Source organism: Hydra vulgaris, chromosome 15 (genome assembly GCF_038396675.1).
Source record: "Hydra vulgaris chromosome 15, alternate assembly HydraT2T_AEP".
Taxonomy (NCBI): Eukaryota; Metazoa; Cnidaria; class Hydrozoa; order Anthoathecata; family Hydridae; genus Hydra; species Hydra vulgaris.
Genome location: NC_088934.1, coordinates 18353895 through 18376500, shown reverse-complemented (window position 1 = coordinate 18376500; position 22606 = coordinate 18353895). Strand labels below are relative to the sequence as shown.

Here is a 22606-nt window from a genome sequence, read left to right as displayed (position 1 = left end):
GATCAGAAATAACATCTAAAAGAGTGCAGTCTTAAGATGAAGGAGAATGATATAGAACAAAGAGAAAGGCAAGAGAGTGAAGTGGTGTTAAACTTAAGCACATAAAAGAATAGTCTGTGGATTCAAACCTAGTTTCACAACAAATGGGTGAATTCTTTCGAATGTAAATGCCCAGGCCAGTCATGTGACTATTGGAGTCTTTACAAATCAAAGGAAGATAACCATCGACACTAAGATCACAAGATGAGACAGCTGAACTCAAATTAGTCTCACAAAGAGCAAATAGGTCCGGTGAACTTTGCAAGAGATAAGACTCAACAGAAGAAAAGTTACTTTGAAGACCACAAGTATTAGTGAATGATAAGTTTAGAGAACTTGGTGATGATGATTGGTTTTTTGTGTTTTATAGTTTTTGGTACTTTATTCAGTTTTAAATTAGATTAAAGAACTTGACTCAAAGCATAGATAGTACTCAGAACACTGTTTTATAGCCCATTACTATTAATAAACCCCAAGTCGTAACAAAGGGCTCCAAATGTGGCCTCCGCAATGCTTACCAAAAGTACAAACAGGGACACCATTCATGTGCAACATGGCACTGTTAATACTTTGATATTTTTCAGCTGTTGATGGATCCAGTCTCGCTGAGAGCTACCGCAGAGAACGGGAAAGCTGACTACCAGCCGGCCTCAGAACCATAAAACTGAGTGTTAGAGCTGTACCATCATTAGGAGATAATAGAATGAGTTTCCTTGTTATAAAAACAGAGACACAAGCAAAACCCATGCATTGAGTCAAGAAGATCCAGCATTCAACATCCTAAACTGGAAACAATGTATTAAAAAATACATCTGTGCCAGCCTAATAGATGAAGAAGGGGTGGGAGTCTGGTCAACAGATAGAATCTGTTTACCCCTTAAGTCTTTGTCTAGGAGGCCTTCTGCAAGATGGTAGCCGGATGCATTTAACATCTGCCCAAGATGAGTATTTTTATTGAGACACCATCTCTAGCCTTTACTCAGCCAAGAGCCCCAAGGCAGGGGGTGTTTTAAGTCGGAGTTGGCATCTCCTAGCCTTTCCCTAAAAAGGCGTATCCTACAAGGCAGCAGGACATTAAGCAGATTGTACTGGGTTACATGTTACCAGTAGCTGGATAACCTGACCATTTTTTCTTTAATATGAACACATCTTGTCTTGGCACTTAGGGATCCCTTTAATTGCTTTATTTTTTTTGTTTCTATTTTTTAAAGAATTGTTTTAAACTTTTTTTTTAACTTGACTAACCTTGAGCATGAAGAATTAAAAAAAGAAGTTGATAACTTAATGAAAGAACTTTAGCCTAGAATTGAAAAAAATAAAGATTTCTATGAAAAATTAACTTCAACCACATCAGTCATTACTATGAAACCAGACAAATTGTTTTATAAACATAATCCAAATAAATCGTGTTATTGCAATTTACTTGTATACAAACATTTTAAGTGATAGATCTTGCAACTTTACTGGCCTTACATCTGTCAGTGTGTTTTATGAATTACAGAGTTCAGTATCACCATTAATCAAAAGAAGATAAAGCGATGTTAAAAAAACAGCAGATGTTTTTTAAACATCAAGTTATTCAGCGAAGATGAATTTTTTATGATGCTAAGACTTGGATTACTGACAACTGATCTTGCTGACATGTTTAATATATCTTTCGGATTAGTCAGTGTAATTATTTCTATATGGGTGAAAGCTTCTAGCTCACTTTTAAAGCATATGGTTTTTGTTTTGAGTAAAGATGTTATAAGACAATGGCAAACAGATTTAAGAAACAAAATTATTCAGACTTACACTAAATTTCAGATATAACAGAGTTTTTTATTGAAACACCTAAAAATTTAGACTTACAGAAACTAACATGGAGTGAATACAACAACACAACAATATAAAAATACTAGTATCTGCAGCTCCAAATTCATCAATAATTTCTGAAATAAATTCTAAAGCTTACGGAGGCGAAATTTCAAATAAAGAAATTATAAATTGCTTTTTAAAATTCAGCATTTCGATTTCAGCATTCAGATTGCATTTTAAAATTCTTTTGTATAATTTATGATAAAGGCTTTAATATTAATAACGAATAATTCTGAATGTTTCATCTAACCCACAGTTCCTCCTGGTTGGAAAGGTACAGCTTGAATGACTTGACAAATGACAAGGACAAAGGAAGAATCAAAAAAATAAAAGAATTCGCTAATTTAAGGATAATCGTTGAACAAGTAATTAGGACACCAATTTTCTCACAAGGATTTTGAATCTTGAATTGAATTTGAAATGATTCATTATATTTGATCAACAGGTACTGAAAATTAGGGAATTGCTTAGTTGATCTAACTGAAAGACTCATGGAGCAGAATAAGAGTTGAATATTTTGAATGTTTATATTGCCTTATTTAATGACACTATGTCTTATTTAAATGCATATATATTTTATTTAACGACACTATAATATAATATATTTTATATAAAAACTACATAACACAAAGCTGATGGCATCCACTAAAAAAAAATTATGGCAAGAAAATGTTCTTTAGTTCTTTTTTAAAGATAATAAGAAAATTTACATACAGATATATGAGTAAGTAATTTTCACAACTTTAAAATTATATAAATGTGGCACAGTGGTTAGAGTTCTGTCTCAGAATCTCTGCTTCCGCTGCCATACAGTTTACTGATGGCGTCACACACTATGTGAGTGATTCTAACAAAAACATCTTAACAATTGAGTTGATACATACATTCAATAAAATTAAAGAATTCTGCATTTCTTATGGTCTTATGATTAATTCATCAAGACACAATTTATAATTTTTAGGAGTCCTAGAAAGAAACTTTCTGACAACCTACTAATGGTGGTAGATGGTTATATAATTAAACCTGTCAAATCTGTCAAACTATTGGGAATAACCTTTGATTGACGTCTTACATTTAGTTCACATATATAAAATGTTCAGAAAGATGTCATGGTATATTCAGAGTCATTTTTAACCCTAGTAGTTACTTCACACAATCTTATAAGTCTGGCTTATTTTTAGAAGCACACTCATAAAAAGACATTTTTATGAGTGTGTTTCTAAAAAGACTCTCAAGTTGCACATTTTGACAGAAATAGCCAACGTAAAAATAATAAAATTATGTAGTTAACATAAAATGTAAAAAGAAATAGCCAACAAACAATATTCTTGTTATAAGGCTTAAAGAAATAACCATAGTTTGAAAAAAATTTAGGTAATTCTCAAAGTTTAGTGAGTAATATATGGATTGTGAGAAGAATAAAGGATTACTGAAATTTACTGATATTAATACTTGGTTGAATATATCTTTATAAGATAATGCAGGAAATCAAAACCCTTATTGTTTCATTACTGGACACTAATAGTTTAAAAAATCTGTTGATTATTTATAATAATTTCTGTATATAACTGAATTCTGGAGTTTTTCATAAGAGAATTTATATAAGTTTTGTAGTTAGTTGTATAATCTAATTTAAACAATAGGTTTACACTTGAAAAAACTTAAAATGTTTGAAAAAAGTAAAACTATTTTGATTATAAGGAAATAGCATTATTATAGTAAATAATGAAATAATCATAAACATTCTTCTAATTAGAAGTCCTTTATTCTGAAAACTAATTAAAATGTCATCCCAGATCATACCACTGTGGCTAATATATTTAATATTTTTAGGTATTTTGGTACTATCGAGGCAAACTACTTCTAAACAAAAAAAAACATCTATAAAATTTGTTTCTTCTTAGAAACAAATTTGTTTTCTTGGCAGTTTTTTTAAAATGAATAAGGCTTTTTTATTCATTTTTCTTGTGGCTAAAAATGAGAAATCAAGTCTCATGAAAGATTCTCTTAAAAATAAAAAAGGTCTTGATCCCATTAGTCTCCTTGCACTTTTATTCTAAATCTAATTTTTCACACAACATCTGTGTTTTGATAAATTGTTCTTTTAAAAATGGTATTTCAAAAAATTGTTCTTTCGCATAATATGTGCTTTTTTCTGTGCTCTTCAATATTCAACCTATTTCTTTTTTTTTCAACTTAAGTAAACTGTTTAAAAAAGCAATGTTCCACAGAGCTTTACCTTGCAAAAAATATAAATTTTATTACAATTTGAAACAAATATTAATAACAGATAAGACAAGCTCTTGACAATAAACACTTTGTTTATTGTTAAGAACTTTAAATATCGTTATTCATAAATCTCTTTCTACAATTTATTGTAATCTTAACTTTGAGCTTTAATTTATTTAGTTGTTTTCTTTTTGGATGTGAAATAATACTATTATTATACTTTAAACATCTTTTATTAGAACTAGTATTTTAATCTATTAAATTGAATTTATTTTATTAGTATTTCAGTATATTCAGTATATTCAGTATATTCAGGTATATTTTATTATTAAGAAGATAATTATAATTGCATCACAATGTTGAGCTGAAGAAGCATTGATATTATGTTTAATTTCACTCTAACTGTACTAGCTGTAATCTAACTGCATTCACTCTTGCTGTACTGACTGTATTAACTTTTTTTTTTCTGTTTACTGAACTCTATCTGGCAAATCTGAACTTATTTTAAACTTAATGTACTAAGAGTAACTATACTAAAAACTTGTCAAACAATGAAAATCAGTAAATTTTTATCATTTTTTGCACTTAAAGCATTTTTGAAAAAATTAGTAATAATTTTTTGAAAGGTCTTTAGTACTAAAAGATATAATAAGATTTTAGATTTTTTATGCAAGAAACTCGACAATAAATCAAAAGATTTAAGTTTATACAATATAGTAATCCACAAGTATTGACATTAAAATGCATTTGAACATATTAAAAATAATTACTAAATAAAATAACACAACGTAATAGAAGCATCTAACAATTTCAAAAATAATTTCGATTCCGAAGAGATTACAAAAAGTTAATTTTTTTTGACAAATGTGATAAATGCATGTCTACTTTTTCTTTTTTGTTTATTGTGTTTTTAATATACCTTTGTTTTCAGGTTTTATTCAAAGCAATAAATTAATTTTGCGTTCATTGTCAATTGAAGAAAACCATGTATCAATTAATGCAAAGTACTCCGGCACTTACTCCCATTTTCAGTCTATGCTTAGGCTTGCTGGTATAAGTCTTCAATTAGATATTCCTAGAAATGCTCCAAAAAAGTTCAAGTTTGTATTGAGAGGGTGGTTGAACAATTTTGAAACCTCTGTAAAATGCGATTTGCAAAGTAATTTTTTTTGATATTTTTTTATGAGAACAACCTTAGCTTTTATGTGTAGAATTAGAACATAGTTTTATATTTATTTTTTATTAATTTCAAGTATTTTTACTTAACTGTATTTAATAAAAAAATAAACGGAGTGCTTTTAAAGTTGGAAAATGTAGAGAGAGATTTTGACTGAAAAACGAAAGACTACTAAATTAGAGGTCAGCAGTGAAAGATAATCAGAAACAGTTTTAAGTAGAAGATTCAGCAATTAAATCAGTAAATGACAATGTCAACATTTGTCATTTATGGAATATTATAAAAAATACTTGCAACAATGATTGGTTAAAGTAAGGATTATTGCAATGGTGGGTTGATAAAAACCCTTTCCAAAAGTTTTTAAATACTTAAAATTTTCTCCAATTATCTTCTTTTTTTTTACAATTAACCTTTTATGGTTATATGGAATGGTCCTCTCTCATAATTAAAATCTCTTCCAAAACTTCCCAAGCTCTATTTCCCACCACAGTAAAGCACTCTATTTTGTTTTTTTATTAAATAAGAATTTTTCCTAATTCATATGCTCCTCTATTACAAGCTGTCTATTATCAATTTTAACTTTGTGTAATTCATGTGCTTAGCTACTCCAAACTTCTATCTTAACTTTGTATACTACTGTTTACTCTATTTTATCATTCATACTTTATTACTCTTCTCATTTCGATGCTAATATATTACTAAATTATTAGTTTAAATTTTTTTTTACTAGTATTGCTTTTTATATAACCATTGTAATTAGAGTGCTTACTTTTATCATTATTATTATTATTATTGTTATTATTATTTTTACCAAAATATTCATTTCAATAATAAACCGAATTCTTCTTTTCAATCATTTTTTTTTAAACCCTAATTCTGTTTACAATGCAAAAAATGTTTGTTTACATTTTTTTATATTTATAAAAATCACTTTTTTATTTTTATTTTTTTTTATTTTCTTTATTGTGCTTTTCATTTTCTTGCTAATTTTAATTTAATTTTTCTAATTTTTCTATTTTTAATTTTTCTAATTTTTTTTTCTACCTCTGTAACTCTATTATTTTTTCTACCTCTGTAACTCTATTCTTTTTTCTACCTCTGTAACTATTATTTTTTCTACCTCTGTAACTCTATTATTTTTTCTACCTCTATTAATTCTATTATTTCTACCTCTGTAACTCTATTGTTTTTTCTACCATTATTAATTATATTTTTTTTTCTACCTCTGTAATTCTATTATTTTTTCTACTTCTGTAACTCTATTATTTTTTCTACCTCTATTAATTCTATTATTTTTTCTTCCTCTGTAACTCTATTATTTTTTCTATTACTATTAATTCTATTATTTTTTCTACCTCTGTAACTCTATTATTTTTTCTACCTCTGTAATTCTATTATTTTTTCTACCTTTGTAATTCTATTATTTTTTCTACCTCTGTAATTCTATTATTTTTTTCTACCTCTGTAACTATTGTTTTTTCTACCTCTGTAACTCTATTTACTAAATAGTACTTCTAAATACATTGGCTTTGTAATTCTTATTTATGTGTTCCCTGATTTTAAAAGTATGCAGCTTTCTGGGTTTTTCTGCTTACCTTTTTTTTACCATTGATAATTGGTTTTACTTCTTTTAATCATTTTTTACCAGTTTTTTTAAAGTAACTCTTAACTTAAATTGTGGGATGTAAAACGGTTTAGTTACATTTTTGCAAGATTTTATTTGTTTTATATATCATTGTTCAACTTGTTTCAATATCTTAAAACCAGTTTTTCATAACTAGTTTTTGAAAAAGTCATTTTTGTTTGTTTAGAGAAAAAATCTGCGCAAATTAGTATTCAGGTACCTAGTACAACAGTTGAAAATTTTATAAAGACTTGGGGCTTGCAGCCTTCTGATTTAATAAACAGTGCTTTTCCATTTGATAAAGTTAAAAATGCAGAAATTAGTGGCAGTGTGACAGGTGAGTTTTGCTCTTAAGTTGATAACAGTATTTTAATGTTTAATTAAATTTCAAAGCAAAATATAATTTTTTGAAGAATGATTTACAATTTTGAAAGTTTGATTTATGAATATCTGATCTTAATTAAAAAAAAGTTTATATATATATTTATTTTAGTAATCAAGGGTCAAATCATTATATTTCAACCAATTTTGAGATTTACAGTTTAGTTTTCTGATTAGCTACTCTTATTTGCAACAAGCAGGGTTATAGTGTATCTGTAGAGAGAGGGTTATAGGCCACTATTAAGTAGCCTCCTCATCTGTAGTGGCCTTCTTGGCCTTGAGGAGGTGAATAACAAAAACAAATAGATATATATATATAAATAATATATACAATATATATATATATATATATATATATATATATATATATATATATATATATACATACATATATATTATATATATATAAATAATATATATATATATAAATATATATATATATATTATATATTTATATTTTTAAATAAATAATCTGACTACTGATCTATATTTCTAATTTACAGCTCATTCACATTTTCTAAAAAATAATAATTTAAATTATGCAATCGTTATCATAATAGTTTCATTTGTATTTTTCTACTTCACATTGCCATTCATGCATTCATTCATTTGTTTCTACTCCCACTGATTGCACTTATTCAGTTATTAGCATTTTATATAACAGAAACAAAATGTAGCTGTAAGTTGAATTTTAAGATTAACTTAAAATATGTTTAAAGTATCACTATTTAACAACAATACTGGGTTTTAACTAGTTATTGCCCCTTTATTTGTGCCCCTACCCAAGTTAAAAAATAGATCAGCATGGGGGCAATCAACCATTTCTTTTATTTTTTTAAAAAACAATTTATCAGCTGCACCAAATAAATATGCTAATAGACAGGTTAGGGAGGCACTGGGGCACCAATAATGCATCCAACCCTTGATAATTAAAAAGTAGGGCTATTTTAAAATGCTACCATTTTTGTTGTGAATTTAACAAGTAAAAAATGTTTGCATTTTCAGATAGTTGAATGTTATGGCCTAAATTGCTGTTAAGCTTAGATCAATATAAAGTGTTAGAAAAAATTACGAGCATTTCAAAATGGTTGAAAACGGGACTTTTTTGGCAAACAAACAATACATTCTTAGATATATTTCAGTTCTAAACTGCAACAAGCGGCTTATTTTTTTGCCTGCTTATTGCAGATAAGAGCAGCTAATCAGAAAACTAAACTGTAAGGACTTGTTGTAGAATAAAAAAAGTACTACAGTTAACTTCCTTTTGGCCTTTTTTAGCATTTTTCAATTTTTTTTCGAAGTTGAGGAGGCTATAATTTTTTTCTAATATGATACAAGTTGACAAAAACCAGTATTTTTAATACAGAACTACCCAGAAAACACTTCTAGAAAAAATGAGAAACTTGTTGAAAGTTAGAAAAAAGTTATGAGGTTGTAAAGTAGTCTGTTTTTACAATTCTTAAATCGAGGGGGGCCACTGTGCAGTGTTTATAAAGCTATATTTCCGAAACAGTTGCACTTGGAAGTCTGAAATTTCAAATTTAACTTACCTACATAATGTAGATAATGATATGTAAAAATCAGGAAAATCAGAGATGGTGCCCCACAAAGTCTTGAAAAGTCAGTTACAGCTATCTTCCTAACATCACCAATATTATTAATTCATTTAATGAAAAAATACTACCTAATGTTTACAAGATAATTGTTCCAATGTGTAACTGCCTAAAACCTTCTTAATGTCCTTTGCAAGGTATGTGTCTTAGTAAAAATAACAATTATTTTCAAGGTATGTGTCTTAAGATAAAGTAAAAACAGCTTAGCAAATTTGGTCATGAAGATTTTGACCTCATAAAATTATTTTTATTTTTTTATTTTACTTAAAGAGCTAAACTTTTTTAACAATAAAATAAACTGCTACGAAACAAGTTTAATTTTTTATTTTTTAATGTTAATTCACCTCCCCAAGGCCGATAAGGCCACTACAGATGAGGAGGCTACTTAATTGTGGTTATAATCCTCTCTCAACTCTTTAACTCCGAAACACGAACCTTGGCAAACAAGGCCGCTGCATGGAGAAACAAATTGAGCGCGGTACTACCAGGGATGTGGTGGGGATTGAATTCGGAACTTCTTACTTATGAAGCAAGTGCTCTACCACTACACCACTACTGCAACTACTAATTAATAAAAACCAATCTAGAAGTGTTATTTTGTAAATGTACATATTGTGGAATGTCTATTTTGTTTCAATTTTTTTTAAATAAATTTATTATTACATTTTTTATTGTCATTTAACAGTTAAAACATTAATTAAAACAAAAAAGTTAAATGTATGCTTTATAAACATTTTTTGATACAGCGTTATAACATGTTTACAAGGAGTTCTTTTTCAATCAAAATCAAAACTTTTTCTAAATTATTTGGAAATTTCTGTTTTCACTTTTTTAATATTGGTAATTAATTAATATTGGTTTTTAATATTTTTTAATATCTGGTAGCTGATGTAACTATTATAAAATTTTATTTTTCTAAACTATTATTTTTCTTATAAATATAAGCGAAGACATTGCAAGAGTTATATTGCTTCAACCATAAATACTTGTAATAATTAGTTAAATGAAAAACATCTATAGATATAATTTTTCAATATAATATATTGATGGAGATACCCTCGTTATTATATATATTTACACTTGATAACGTTATCAAGTATATTTATTCTTGATAACAAAGGTTTTTTGATAAAAATCAATCATTTTAACAAAACAAACAAACAAAAAAATTGAAATATAATATAACAACAACAACAAAAAATAACGCTAATATAAAGTAAAATTTAATGTGTACTATTTTTTAGCTAATATATATATTTTAAATTTGGTAATTATTTTTCCTATTGTTTGTAATGAGAAGTTTGTAAAGAATAGAAGATTGCAAAAATTTGGAAAAAAAAATCAAGGCTTCACAGGATAAGTAATAATTTACATAATTGGCATTCAAACTTTTGTAACAATGCACAGTTGTCATAATAGTATTTCATTGCACCCTATTATACTAAGAACACATATAATAGGGTGCATTATAGGGTGCAATATACACTAGATATTATACTAAGAACGCGTATGCAACGGGTGCATTGAAATATTAGGTAAAAAATAAATAAAGTCATTTGAATTATAACTTCATGAGGATGAGCATTCACAACAGTTCATTGTTCAAAGTCTTCAAAAAGTTGAAATATTTTATTTCTTATTATGTTTGGTTTATCATGAATTTTGATCCAAAGTCAACTGTAGTTGCAAAAGTGTTTTTAGCAGCTAAAATGTAAACGGTCAAGTGTTTATTTTATATATATATATATATATATATATATATATATATATATATATATATATATATATATATATATACATATATATATATATACATATATATATATATATATATATATATATATATATATATATATATATATATATATATATACATATATACATATATATATATTTATATATATATATATATATATATATATATATATATATATATATACATATATACATATATATATATTTATATATATGTTTATATATATATATATATATATATATATATATATATATATATATATATATATATATATATATATCACAGTTGATTGAGTTGTTTTATTTTTTGATTATTAAATATTATCATTTTAGTTACTCATAATGAAAGTGCATCCTTGAGTGTAAATATATGTTTTAAAAAAAAGAAAAAAAAACAAAAAAAAAGATAAAAAGCCGAAAATGTATGTAAGTTAGACATACTCCTTCAGTAATTATTTTTGTTATTGTTTGCTACCAGAAATAACAAAATAAATTATTTTTTTTATACTTAGGCAACAACAAAATTAACTATGAGAAATTGTCTAAATGTTCTTGTACTTGCAAGATGACTAAGAAAAGTTTTTCAATGTGCAAATAAGTAACAGATTTACTGGAATGAAAAAAATTTCAAATATTTTTCATTTTGTTTATCTGATGGTAAATAAAATGAAAAATATGATAAAGATGATGTTTTTTTGATAGAGAAAAAATATGATTAAGAAAAGTTTTCTTTCGTAAATTTTTTTTTTTTTTTGCTGAACATTTTTGATGGAAAAGTTCAGTTCATAGAAATAAAAATTTCTTTATTTTTTCTTAACTTATTACATATATATATATATAGTAGTAATATCAATTGTCATTCAAAATTTTTAAAGTAATTGTCATTCACAGTGGTTTTTATAAAATTAATTACTTCTTTTATCTTACCGCTTAAACAAGATCTTTAGACTTGATTTAAATATTAAAAATTGATAAAAAGTGGCTTACCGCCTACATTAAATGACTCAACCCATATGTAAATGGCACGCTACTTTATGCTTTAAAGCAAGGTATACAATGTAAAAAATATCATCGCAGGGTAATGGTTTTAATTATTTTGGTTTAGCAGAGCACACCTTTAAAGATCACTGGCATACACATAAAAACTCCCTTCAATGAAAATTTGATTTTCAATTTTTCAATTGAAAGTTAAGCTAATTCCACAAAACTTTCTAAATATATCTGGAAATCAAAAAAAAAAAATCCTAATTTTTTTTACTTTTTTAATTCTTACATGGAACATTATTGATAGGGCAGAGCCATTTAAACCTGGATGAAAGTTGTGTAACCTTTATTTAACCGAAAATACCACATCATTACGTCAACTTTGAAACTATTGAATAAACGAAATGAACTAGTATCAAAATTTTATCAAGGACTGTCAGCGAAAAATAACTTTGATTATTACTAAATTACTTTTGTTATTACTATATATATATATATATATATATATATATATATATATATATATATATATATATATATATATATATATATATATATATATATATATATCTATATATATATATATATATATATATATATATATATATATATATATATATATATATATATATATCTATATATATATATATATATATCTATATATATATATATATATATATATATATATATATATATATATATATATATATATATATATATATATATATATATATATATTTACTTAAATTTAGAAAAAACAACTTTTAATGGAACCTAAAGTTTCATACCTATTGGCAATCATCAGCCATGAAGTACAAAATCAAAATATAAAAAAACCATTTAAAATTACAATTAATTAAAAATTACAGTAGTTTGAGTTCTGACTTAATAGTACAAGAAGACATAGTGGAAAACTAATCTCCTCTATCAAATAATGAAAAGAGAAATTTATTTTTGTGTCTACATTTAGAAACTAATTTGCCTGCTCTGTTTTTGAAAAAATATATATTTCTTAGACATTGACCACTCTGCTAGGATCAAGAGTTCAGTATTTTTAATACTAAATCAAACAACAACAGTATATATCTCCTTTCAATTGAGCACTCTACTCAAAGTCGTCCATAATATACCCATACCATCTGAAAAAGAATTTATACTGCAGTTACTTAACTGAAGGCCTTACAAAAAGAATGAGATGGAAAGTGCTATTTTTTATTAGCAAACAACCCTGTGATGTCTAATTTTAATAATTTTAATAAGGAGTAAAATCTACAAAGTGCCCTCCACAAATTAAAGAAATGTCACTATTTGAAAAAGATTTAATAAATCTTTTTTAAACTATCAAATTTTACAATCTCAGCAACACATTTCAAGGAAAAATAAATAATGACATTAAATCTTTATGCAAATCTAACAAAAATTTAACTCCTGCTGACAAAACTTCCAACATGTACAAAATATCTAATGATGATTACAACCACCTTCCAAAAAACGCAATCACTTCCATTTATAAAAAGGGTAATCCAAAACTAATGGGCATAGTAAATAAAGAAAGTAAGTAAATTTTGATAAATCACGATATTTTTAATAGAATCAAGATAAACGGAACTGCCGATTGTTTTATAACTTTAAAAGATCATAAACCCAACTTCCTTAAAAACCCTACTGTGCGTCTTTTAAATCCTACGAAGAATGAGGTAGGAAGACTATCAAAATTTATTTTACCCAATATCAACTTGGAATTAAGATCTAGGCTCTGTTTAAACCAATGGCAAAATACCCAGAATGTAATAGATTAGTTCTGAAAAATTGATGATAAACACCTTTGTAAATTCCTAGTATTTGCATAAATGATTTTTATCCGTCAATTGATAAAAACATTTTCAATAACACAATTACCTTTGCCGAGCAACATATAATAATAGACGAGCAAAGCAAATCCATTATATGCAATGCAAGAAAATCTTTCACTTTTAACAACAGTATCATGGATTAAAAAGAAAGCAGGATTGTTTGATGCTGCCATAGGAGCATATAATTGCACGGAAGTTTGCGGACTAGTTTGGATTTTTCTTTTAGATTAACTTTCGCAGTTTTACAACAAAAATGATTTCGGTTTATATCAAGATGTCGGTTTAGCTGTTTTTAAGAAGTGGCCATCAAATGGAACAAATAAAAGGGCATGTTGTTCAAGTTTTCAAACGTAACAATTCTATCAATTGCAATGTTAAAATTAACTACCTTGATTTAACTTTTAATCTTACTCTAAATTCATTCCAACCATACTATAAACCTGATAATAAACTAAGTTATGTACATGCTGATACTATCCACCTAACATAATAAATAATCATATAAACCAAGCATAAAACTACTATGATTTAACTTCCAATCTTACTCAAAATTCTTTACAAACTGCAAGCGTGATAATAAACTAAGTTATGTACATGCTGATTCTAACCATACACTTAACATAATAAATAATCTTCCACATAATATCCAGCTAAGATTGTCTGCCAACTCATTTATTTATTCAACAAAGTTATTTGTAATCAATCAACACATCTTTATGAAGAGGCATTAAAGTAATTGGGATACACCTATAAGCTGGCATATAAACCAAGCATAAAAAACGTTCCAAAAAATAACCACAAGCGAAACATAACCTGGTGCAATCCTCCATTTAGAAAAAATGTTACAACCAAAATTGGTCAACGCTTTTTAACCCTAATTGACAAGCATTTTCCTAAAAACCTCAAACTACACAATATATTTAATAGAAACACAATTAAGATAAGCTTCTCCTGCATGCCAAACATGTCTAATATAAACTTACACAACAATATTTTATATGGTGATGTAAAGTTATCAGAAAAAACCTGCATTTGCATTAAAAAATCTCTGTCTACTGAACAACCGTTGCTTGTCTAACAACATCGTTTACCAAGCCACAGTAAGCTCAAATAAACCTCAATACAAAGATAAAGTATACATTAGGATAAGTGAAACCTCTTTTAATCTACGTTATGTGAACCATCTAAAATCCCTTAACACAAAAAAGTACTAGAACGGCACTGAGCTGTCTAAGGAAGTATGGGATTTAAAATAAAGTAACTATACACCTTCAATCAAATGGAATATTATTAAATGCTATAAAGCTTTGTTTAAATGAGAAATTCAAAATATTATTTTATAAAGAAATCTACTAAACAAAAGAAGCAAATTAGTTTCTAAATGTAGACACAAAAATAAATTTCTCCTTTCATTACTTGATAGCGGAGATTAGTTTTCCATTACGTCTTCTTCTACTATAACGTCAGAACTCATTCTACTGTAGTTTGTAATTTTTAAACAGTTTTTTTATATTTTGATTTTGTACTTCATGGCTGATGATTGCTAATAGGCATGAAACTTTAAGTTCTATTAAAAGTCGGTTTTTCCAAAATTTAGGTATAAAATGCTCTCTCTCTCTCTCTCTCTCTCTCTCTCTCTCTCTCTCTCTCTCTCTCTCTCTCTCTCTCTATATATATATATATATATATATATATATATATATATATATATATATATATATATATATATATATATATAATATATCTATGTATATATATAAATATATGTATATATATAAATATATATATATATATAAATATATATATATATATATAATATAATTTATATAAAATAAATTATTATTTGTATTAAGAGAATTCATATTATTTGATGTTTTCTTATTAATATAACATACACTTTTATAAACTATGTCAACACATAAGTCATATATATATATATATATATATATATATATATATATACACATACATACATACATACATACATACATACATACATACATACATACATACATACATACATACATACATACATACATACATACATACATACATACATTTCCATAATTGATTTTATGACAATATTGTTCTTTTTGGACTTTTTGATGAACAATCATAAAAAAATGAATGTTTCTTTATTATTTTGTGATTTAAAATCAACTGAAATAAATTTTGGTTTTTGTTTAGCTACATTCAATACTATAAACAAACACTTCCAACTTTTGGCTCAATTTCAGTACAAAGATGAAGTAATAGATTTATCTGTCAATTTAATTCTTGACAAACCAAAAGGAGAGCCAGTTTCTGTTGCTTTCATTGCAAATTTAGGCTCTATTGCAAACATTGTGTAAAGTTTTATTGTTTTATTATTTTGTCAGCTTTTTTCATTAGTGTGATTTTTTACTACATTAATTATAAAACTTAGTCATTATAATATAGAATATTTATTAAATAGAATTTTTATAAAATAAAATCTTCATAAATTAGAATATTAATCTTAATAACAACATCATGTTGAATTAATAGTTTTCTTTCTTTAGAGATTATTTGAAGCAAAAATTTAATTATAATGGTCCTGATTTTATCAAACATTTGATAACGAGTGGTACTCTTTCTATTTCAAACAAAAAAATTAAAATGATGCCAAATCGCTTAATGTCAAATGGAAAACGTATGCGCTCTGTCAAATCTGGTATGAATTTATTGATACTGCATATGTGTTGTACCAATTAATTACTATTGAAATTAGCTTAATTAACCAATTTTTGATTAACTGCTCCAGCTTTGCTTTTTTTTTTTAACTAACTAATTTTTTCTGTTGATTTTATTTTTATGATTTATGAATGGTTGGTATAAATCAAAAATAAAATGCGAGTTTGGATCTGTAGTTAAATTTAGAAAATATCTGTAAATTTAAGACTTTCACCCTTTTTTTTAAACCTTATTATTAACTGATTTTTTTTTTTTTTTTTTTTCAGAACTTTTTATATTAAAACTTTTTTAAAACCAGGTGTTCGCCTGGCTCCTGTACTCAGTAGTTTTTGAATATTAGTTAAGTTTTAATTTAAGAACAGTTTTTAAGTCAATTAGTTGGTTTTGGTTGCTATAGCAACCAAAACATTGCTCTGACTGGCATTAACTTTTTTTAACTACTGCAATTTATTAAATGACTGCAAAACTAGTTAAAACTAGTCAATTGAAATTTGAAACTCAAAACAATGCTAAAATGTTACTATGTAAAAATGTTGTAAAATATTTTTTTTGTTTTTTGCTTCTTGTTTTTTAAAATGGAAATTAACAAATTTTTTTCCTCAACATTTAATATAAATAATTAATTTAAAACAATGCAGAAATGTTTTATTTTTTTTTCAATAAAAAAGATTTTTTTTACTGAAAAAAAAAAATCTTTTTTTTCCAATAAAAACTAAAACATGCAAATATTTAATTTTGTTTTTTGTTTCTTAAATTTTCATTTTTATTTCTTAGATTTTAGTCTTTATTTCAGAAATTTTTTTTTTTAATTCTTAAATTTTTATATTTGTTTCTTAAATTTTCTTTTTTATTTCTTAAACTTTCATTTTTATTTTCTAAATTTCCATTTTTAATTTTTAAACTTTCGCTGTTATTTTTTGGATTTTTTTTTTTATTTCTTAAATTTTCATTTTTATTTCCTAAGTTTTCATTTACCATTTTGCAAGTACCAATTATTCTCTATTTTTAGCCATTTACTAACAAACTAAAAGTTTTAAAGAATAAAAAACCAAGAATAAGTAGCTATTTGTGTAAAAGTATTTCATTAATAATTATTCTCAAAATTTGGTTCTATTTTTGCAATTCTGATTAATTGACGATTCAATATAATAATTAATATTTGAACATGTTAGATATTGACACCATGTTAGATAGCATTTTCTATGCTTAATACTCTTGTCATCATCTGGAATCCTGTTACATAACTTCTGCCAATTGGTACTGACTAGGCAGCCTTCAATTGTACTTAAAGCTGATTTACAAGTAGTACTTAACTAGGAACAGTCAGTGTTCCAAAACAACTAATAAGCAAGATAATATAAAAAAAGTCTTATGCTTGCTCCAGACAATTCAGTCTCAGGTACCCTGTTCTGCATTAATGTTTCTCAAGTTTAAGAAGGTTTTTTTCATTTCAATTTGAAAAGTGTCTATCTTCTTTTTCTTAGTATACGCATCTTTTTTCTTTCATTTTTTGTGCTCCAGATTTATTCATTTAGATATTTCACAGAATATACAGAATAGTATACAGAATCTTAAAAATATCAAGTTGATAAACTTCTTAAAAGATACGAAATCAATTTTTTGGACATGTTTGGAAAAATTCTGATATTTTTTATAAATTTCCACCAATCCACCTCAGCTACAACAGGATTAAAAACTTGGAAATGAATAAAAAAGTAACAAATTAAATAAACAAAGCATTTTGAAAAGATTGAAAATGAAATTGATCAAACTTGATAAATTATTATTAATAAAATTATTTAAAATCTATAATTATTGAATTATGCTAACAAAATGTATTAACTTTAATTTATTTTAATTATAAACTACATTTCTTTTAAATTATTTTAAAGCAGAAGAATTAAAAACGCTTGACTGAATCTCGTTTTCCTGCTTGCTTGAAAATGACATCTGTGATTCCAATTTTAAAAACACTTGAAGAACACTCCCTCCAATTTTTTACCAATAAATCTTCTCTCTGTTATAAGATCTTTGAGTCTTTAATTAACAAATTTCTGAAATCTCATCTTGATTCAGATAACTTACTCTCAATCAGAACAGATTTCAATCTTCTCGTTCTACAGCTGACTTGCTAACTATTGTAACTTAAAGATTCTATTACACTTTAGATGGAGGCAGCGAGACCAGGGCTATTGCTCTTGACATATGAAAAGCTTTCGATTAAGGCATGCTGGTGTTCTCCACAAGCCTTCTTTATATTGTGTATCTGGTAAAGTTTTTGAAATTATTTAAATCATTTTTTTCTAACCGCAGTATTAAAATCATCCTTGAAGGCCAACATTCTTCATTTTCAGTAACTTCTGGTTATCCTTGGACCTGTATTGTTTCTTTTCTATATTAATGATCTTCCTGAATTTTACATCTAAAGTGGCTCTATTGGCTTACAACTCCATTTTACGCTCCTATCTTGATTAAAGTCTTCTTATTTTGGTTGCTTAGAACAGGCAGCCAATCTTAAATCTGATTTGTCTTTTGCTAGCTAGTCAATTTTAACTCAAAAAAACTCAGTTATTTAATGCAAACAACAATTGCAATATCGTTGATATACATGACAAAAGTTGACATACCTATATTGATAAATGGCAACCCTCTTACTCCTCTTTACATCTTCTTGGATTTAATTATTTTATTTTAGTATTTTGATATTATTTTAACTATTTAATACTAACCTCCCATAAAAACCATATATACAATTCTTTGCTAAGTTAGCATGGTTAAGACTTCTTTTTATTGTGTTTGCTATTTTCTTACACCTGATTCCATTCTTTATCTCTATAAATCTTTAATATGTTTCTCTATGGAATGCTGTTGTCATATTTAGGCTGATTTATTGTTTTAAATTCTCTTATTTAAAAAGTTTTTTTAAATTTTATATGGTTTAGCATTACTTTAGCGAGTTACCATAGTTTAAGCAAATATTAACCAAGTTTCATGAAAACCAAACACTGCAAGTATAATTGCAATGTTTGGTCTTCTTTTCTTTCAGTAACTTACCACTAACATATATAACATAAGAAACTTCCCAATTATAAAACCAATATATTTCAAAGTAAAAAAAAATTACATCATAAAATGGTTTAAACTAATCAGACTCAAATTAACAGTATAAGATGTAACATAATAATATTTTGTTGTAAGAAATTTTATTGTTTTTACTCCATTACAACAGTTACATTCAACTAAAAACTTGGTTAAAATTAAAAAAAAAGATATTATTTATGGGCTCTTATGAGCCCTGGTGTGGCACACTGACTGCACCCTCTCTCATAGGGCCTGCACATACCTTTTACAAAATAAAATGTTGATTCAAAGTATTTAATTTCCAATAAAAACATGAATTGATTCGTAGAGAAAATTTATATGTATTTATGAACTTTCTAGATATCCCAAGTCTCTATCCATCTAATTTGTTAACTATTTAAATTATATAAATTTAGTAGGTATGAATTCAAACATTGCAAGAGCTGTTTTTGGTTATATATATTTTAAAAAGGCTTTTTTTAAGAATACATGCTTGTTATAAACACTGCATTTGTCAAGCAACATAATTAATTATAATATAGCAAAACAAAACAACATTTAAATTATTAAGTGCTTTGTTAGCAAAGAGTAAATTTGGTTTATTTTTTTGCAAAATTAAGTAGAAATTTTTTTTCTACACTCTGTTTATTAACTTGAAAAATAAATTCAATACTAGATTATATTTATACTTTATAAAATTTCACTTAAGCAGCAAAAATTTACAACCATGGATAACTATATAATATTATTTGTTGTAGTTTTGAATTTACTCTATTTGTGTGTATACATGTGGTATTTAGTGCATAACACTTAAATTTCAGTGCTAGTGGAGTAAAGCTTCTCACAAAAGAGAAATGTCGCGTTTTCATTTGATTGTTTGGTGGATTTTGTTGTTTTGGGTTTTTTTTCTTTTATTAAAGATCTCTATATGGTGAGGAATTTAAAATAACAGTTTTTTCTCATTGTTTAGCAACACATTTTTTTGATCTTATTTGGGGGATAAGCTCAAATATTGGAATTAAATGCCATGGCAAAATTACAAAATTTGATGTAGGAACAACTAAAGTGGTAGATGTTCTACATGAAGGTTTGTTGTCAGTGACAGTAGCTGTGGTACTGGCAGACGCAGCATCAATGACAGTGGAATGAATAAATATAATATCAAAAGTTTTGCTGAAGGAAGGAAAAAAAAGTTTTATTAAACCATTCTTTTTCACAATATTTCACTTTTGGTGTGTTGTTGCATTTTTATTTTACTTTTGGTGGTTGTTGCATTTTTATTACATCTTTTGTAGCTCCTTTGTATAATACATATTTCTTTAGCCTGAATATAAATAATTCTGTCTGGATTTAACCACCTTGTCAGAAACAAGCAACAAGAGGTTACCCATCTATTCAGACTTCATGCACTGTTGTGAAAAGACTAACATTGGTGGCATGTAACTACCACTTGCAGAACTGTAGCTGTAACAACTTAAGCTCTTTTTGCAGAAGTAACAAGCCAACATAATGTTTTTTTGTTGTTGATATGACCATTTACTTGGAAACTTAGGAGCAGTGGAAATTCCAGTTTCATTGCAGTTCCAAATTCTTTGAACATCATTTTTATGTTATTTGACAACATTCTCAAGAAGTAAAAAATTTCACAAAAAAAAAATAGCTCATAAAGTTTATGGACAATTTTTTTATTGCAGTCTTTTGCACAGGGTGTTGATGAAAACTTAGGCTTTCTCAAAGGCAAGTGTTTGGTGTGTCTTAACATAAAACCTTACCATAAACCATAAGTCAATAAGCTGATCTGAACTCTATTAAACTTGTGGGTTTATTTTTTCTCAACAAGTTTAAAAATAAGTCTTCTTTAATTCAAAAGAACTAAGCCCAAAAAGCAATTTATTATCTGGAAACATGTTCTTTTAAAAAGGTCTTTTAAAATAAATTCTTCTTCCGTCATATTGGACAAGTTCTGCCTTTTCTTCCAACATAAATATATTTTTGAATGCACTTGCTGAAAAAAAATTTATGCAAAAAAGTTAGCTTGTGTAAAAGGCATTTCATTCAACTTTAAAAGTGTGAAGTGTTCTTCATTACTCCATACTTCAAAGGGGGGGCGCAATAAAACTATTCAAAAAACAAAACATTTTGTTTATGTAATGCTCCTAATTGCTCACTATATTTAATTGCTCACATTCAAGATGTATAAATAATAAAAATAATATACTTAAGACTTTAATTATATTATTTTTGAGTACCTGATTCTTAAAGTAAAAAATTAGAAAATCATTTTAAAAAGTTGACAAAATGTATTTACTTTTTGATGATTATACAGAATGAAAATGTAAACTATAATAGAAGACAGCATTGTCTCATTATGAAATATTTCAAATCTTTTATTCAACCCTATGAGGCTCTTATTGGGATGTATTTTTAAAATCTTATAAAGCAATTTATTTGCACATGTCTCAATTTCTCAACTTTAATATATGTGTTTTTTTGCCTTATTTGTATTTACATAAAACTTTTTTTTTTTTGCATTTTTCTTTAAGGTGTCCATATATACATAAAAACTGATATGAAAACTGCCTTACAAAATTGTGCTGATAAACCGGCTCCTCAAAGAAGGGTAGAGGTGACAGAATCAAAAAATAAAAAAAATCAACTAATAACGATAAGCATATTAAAGACTGGTGTTGTAATAGAGTTACCCAAGAACTTTACACAAGACTTGAAAGTATTAATGAAATGTTTCCTAAAAGAAATGAATATTTATGTGCAGACAGTAGTTGTTCCAGAGTTTCTAGAAAATTCCAAACAAGATAATGCTTTTTACATTAGTGAACTATCATTTTGTAAGAGTTTATTATTATTATTTTTTTAAAAGTGATTATTATTAGCATATGGAATAGGCTAGTAACTTTTATTTTTGTTAATTGGGTGGTGGCTGCTCCAATGTCTCTATGTTTTTGATGAATTTGACCTTTTGTTTTTCAGTAAATGAGGAGTTCAAATTGACTGTTGCATACAATGGTGATATTGATGTTCCCTTTCTTGGTTTGAAAATATCAAAACCTTCACTTGCGATTAGTAAAAAAAAAGGAAAAGATGAACCATGGATTTTTAAAGGTCATGCAGAAGTTATTGTAAGTTAAAAAAGTTATTTTGAAAAATTTTTATTTTTATATATTTTTTTTTTAATTGACTGTTTAATATGGAAGTTACCAGAAAACAAAGAATATTCTTAAAAATAAAGAAAATATAAATTTTTAAAAATTCTTTCAGAATTCTTTAAAAAAAACTGTAAAAA

The 22606-nt window shown here is 26.2% G+C and overlaps 1 protein-coding gene across 4 annotated transcripts in view; it reads left to right on the top strand.

The window, feature by feature from the left end:
- LOC136092364 (uncharacterized) overlaps positions 1–22606 on the top strand; it is a 244938-nt gene that overhangs the window by 23864 nt on the left and 198468 nt on the right. For all 4 annotated transcript variants that reach the window (XM_065820432.1, XM_065820433.1, XM_065820430.1 and 1 more), the window contains exons 4-9: positions 5057–5284; positions 7114–7263; positions 15700–15859; positions 16053–16204; positions 21849–22151; positions 22294–22442. In XM_065820432.1, coding sequence (XP_065676504.1) covers positions 5057–5284; positions 7114–7263; positions 15700–15859; positions 16053–16204; positions 21849–22151; positions 22294–22442 — 1142 coding nt within the window. The remainder of the gene's footprint in view (positions 1–5056; positions 5285–7113; positions 7264–15699; positions 15860–16052; positions 16205–21848; positions 22152–22293; positions 22443–22606) is intronic.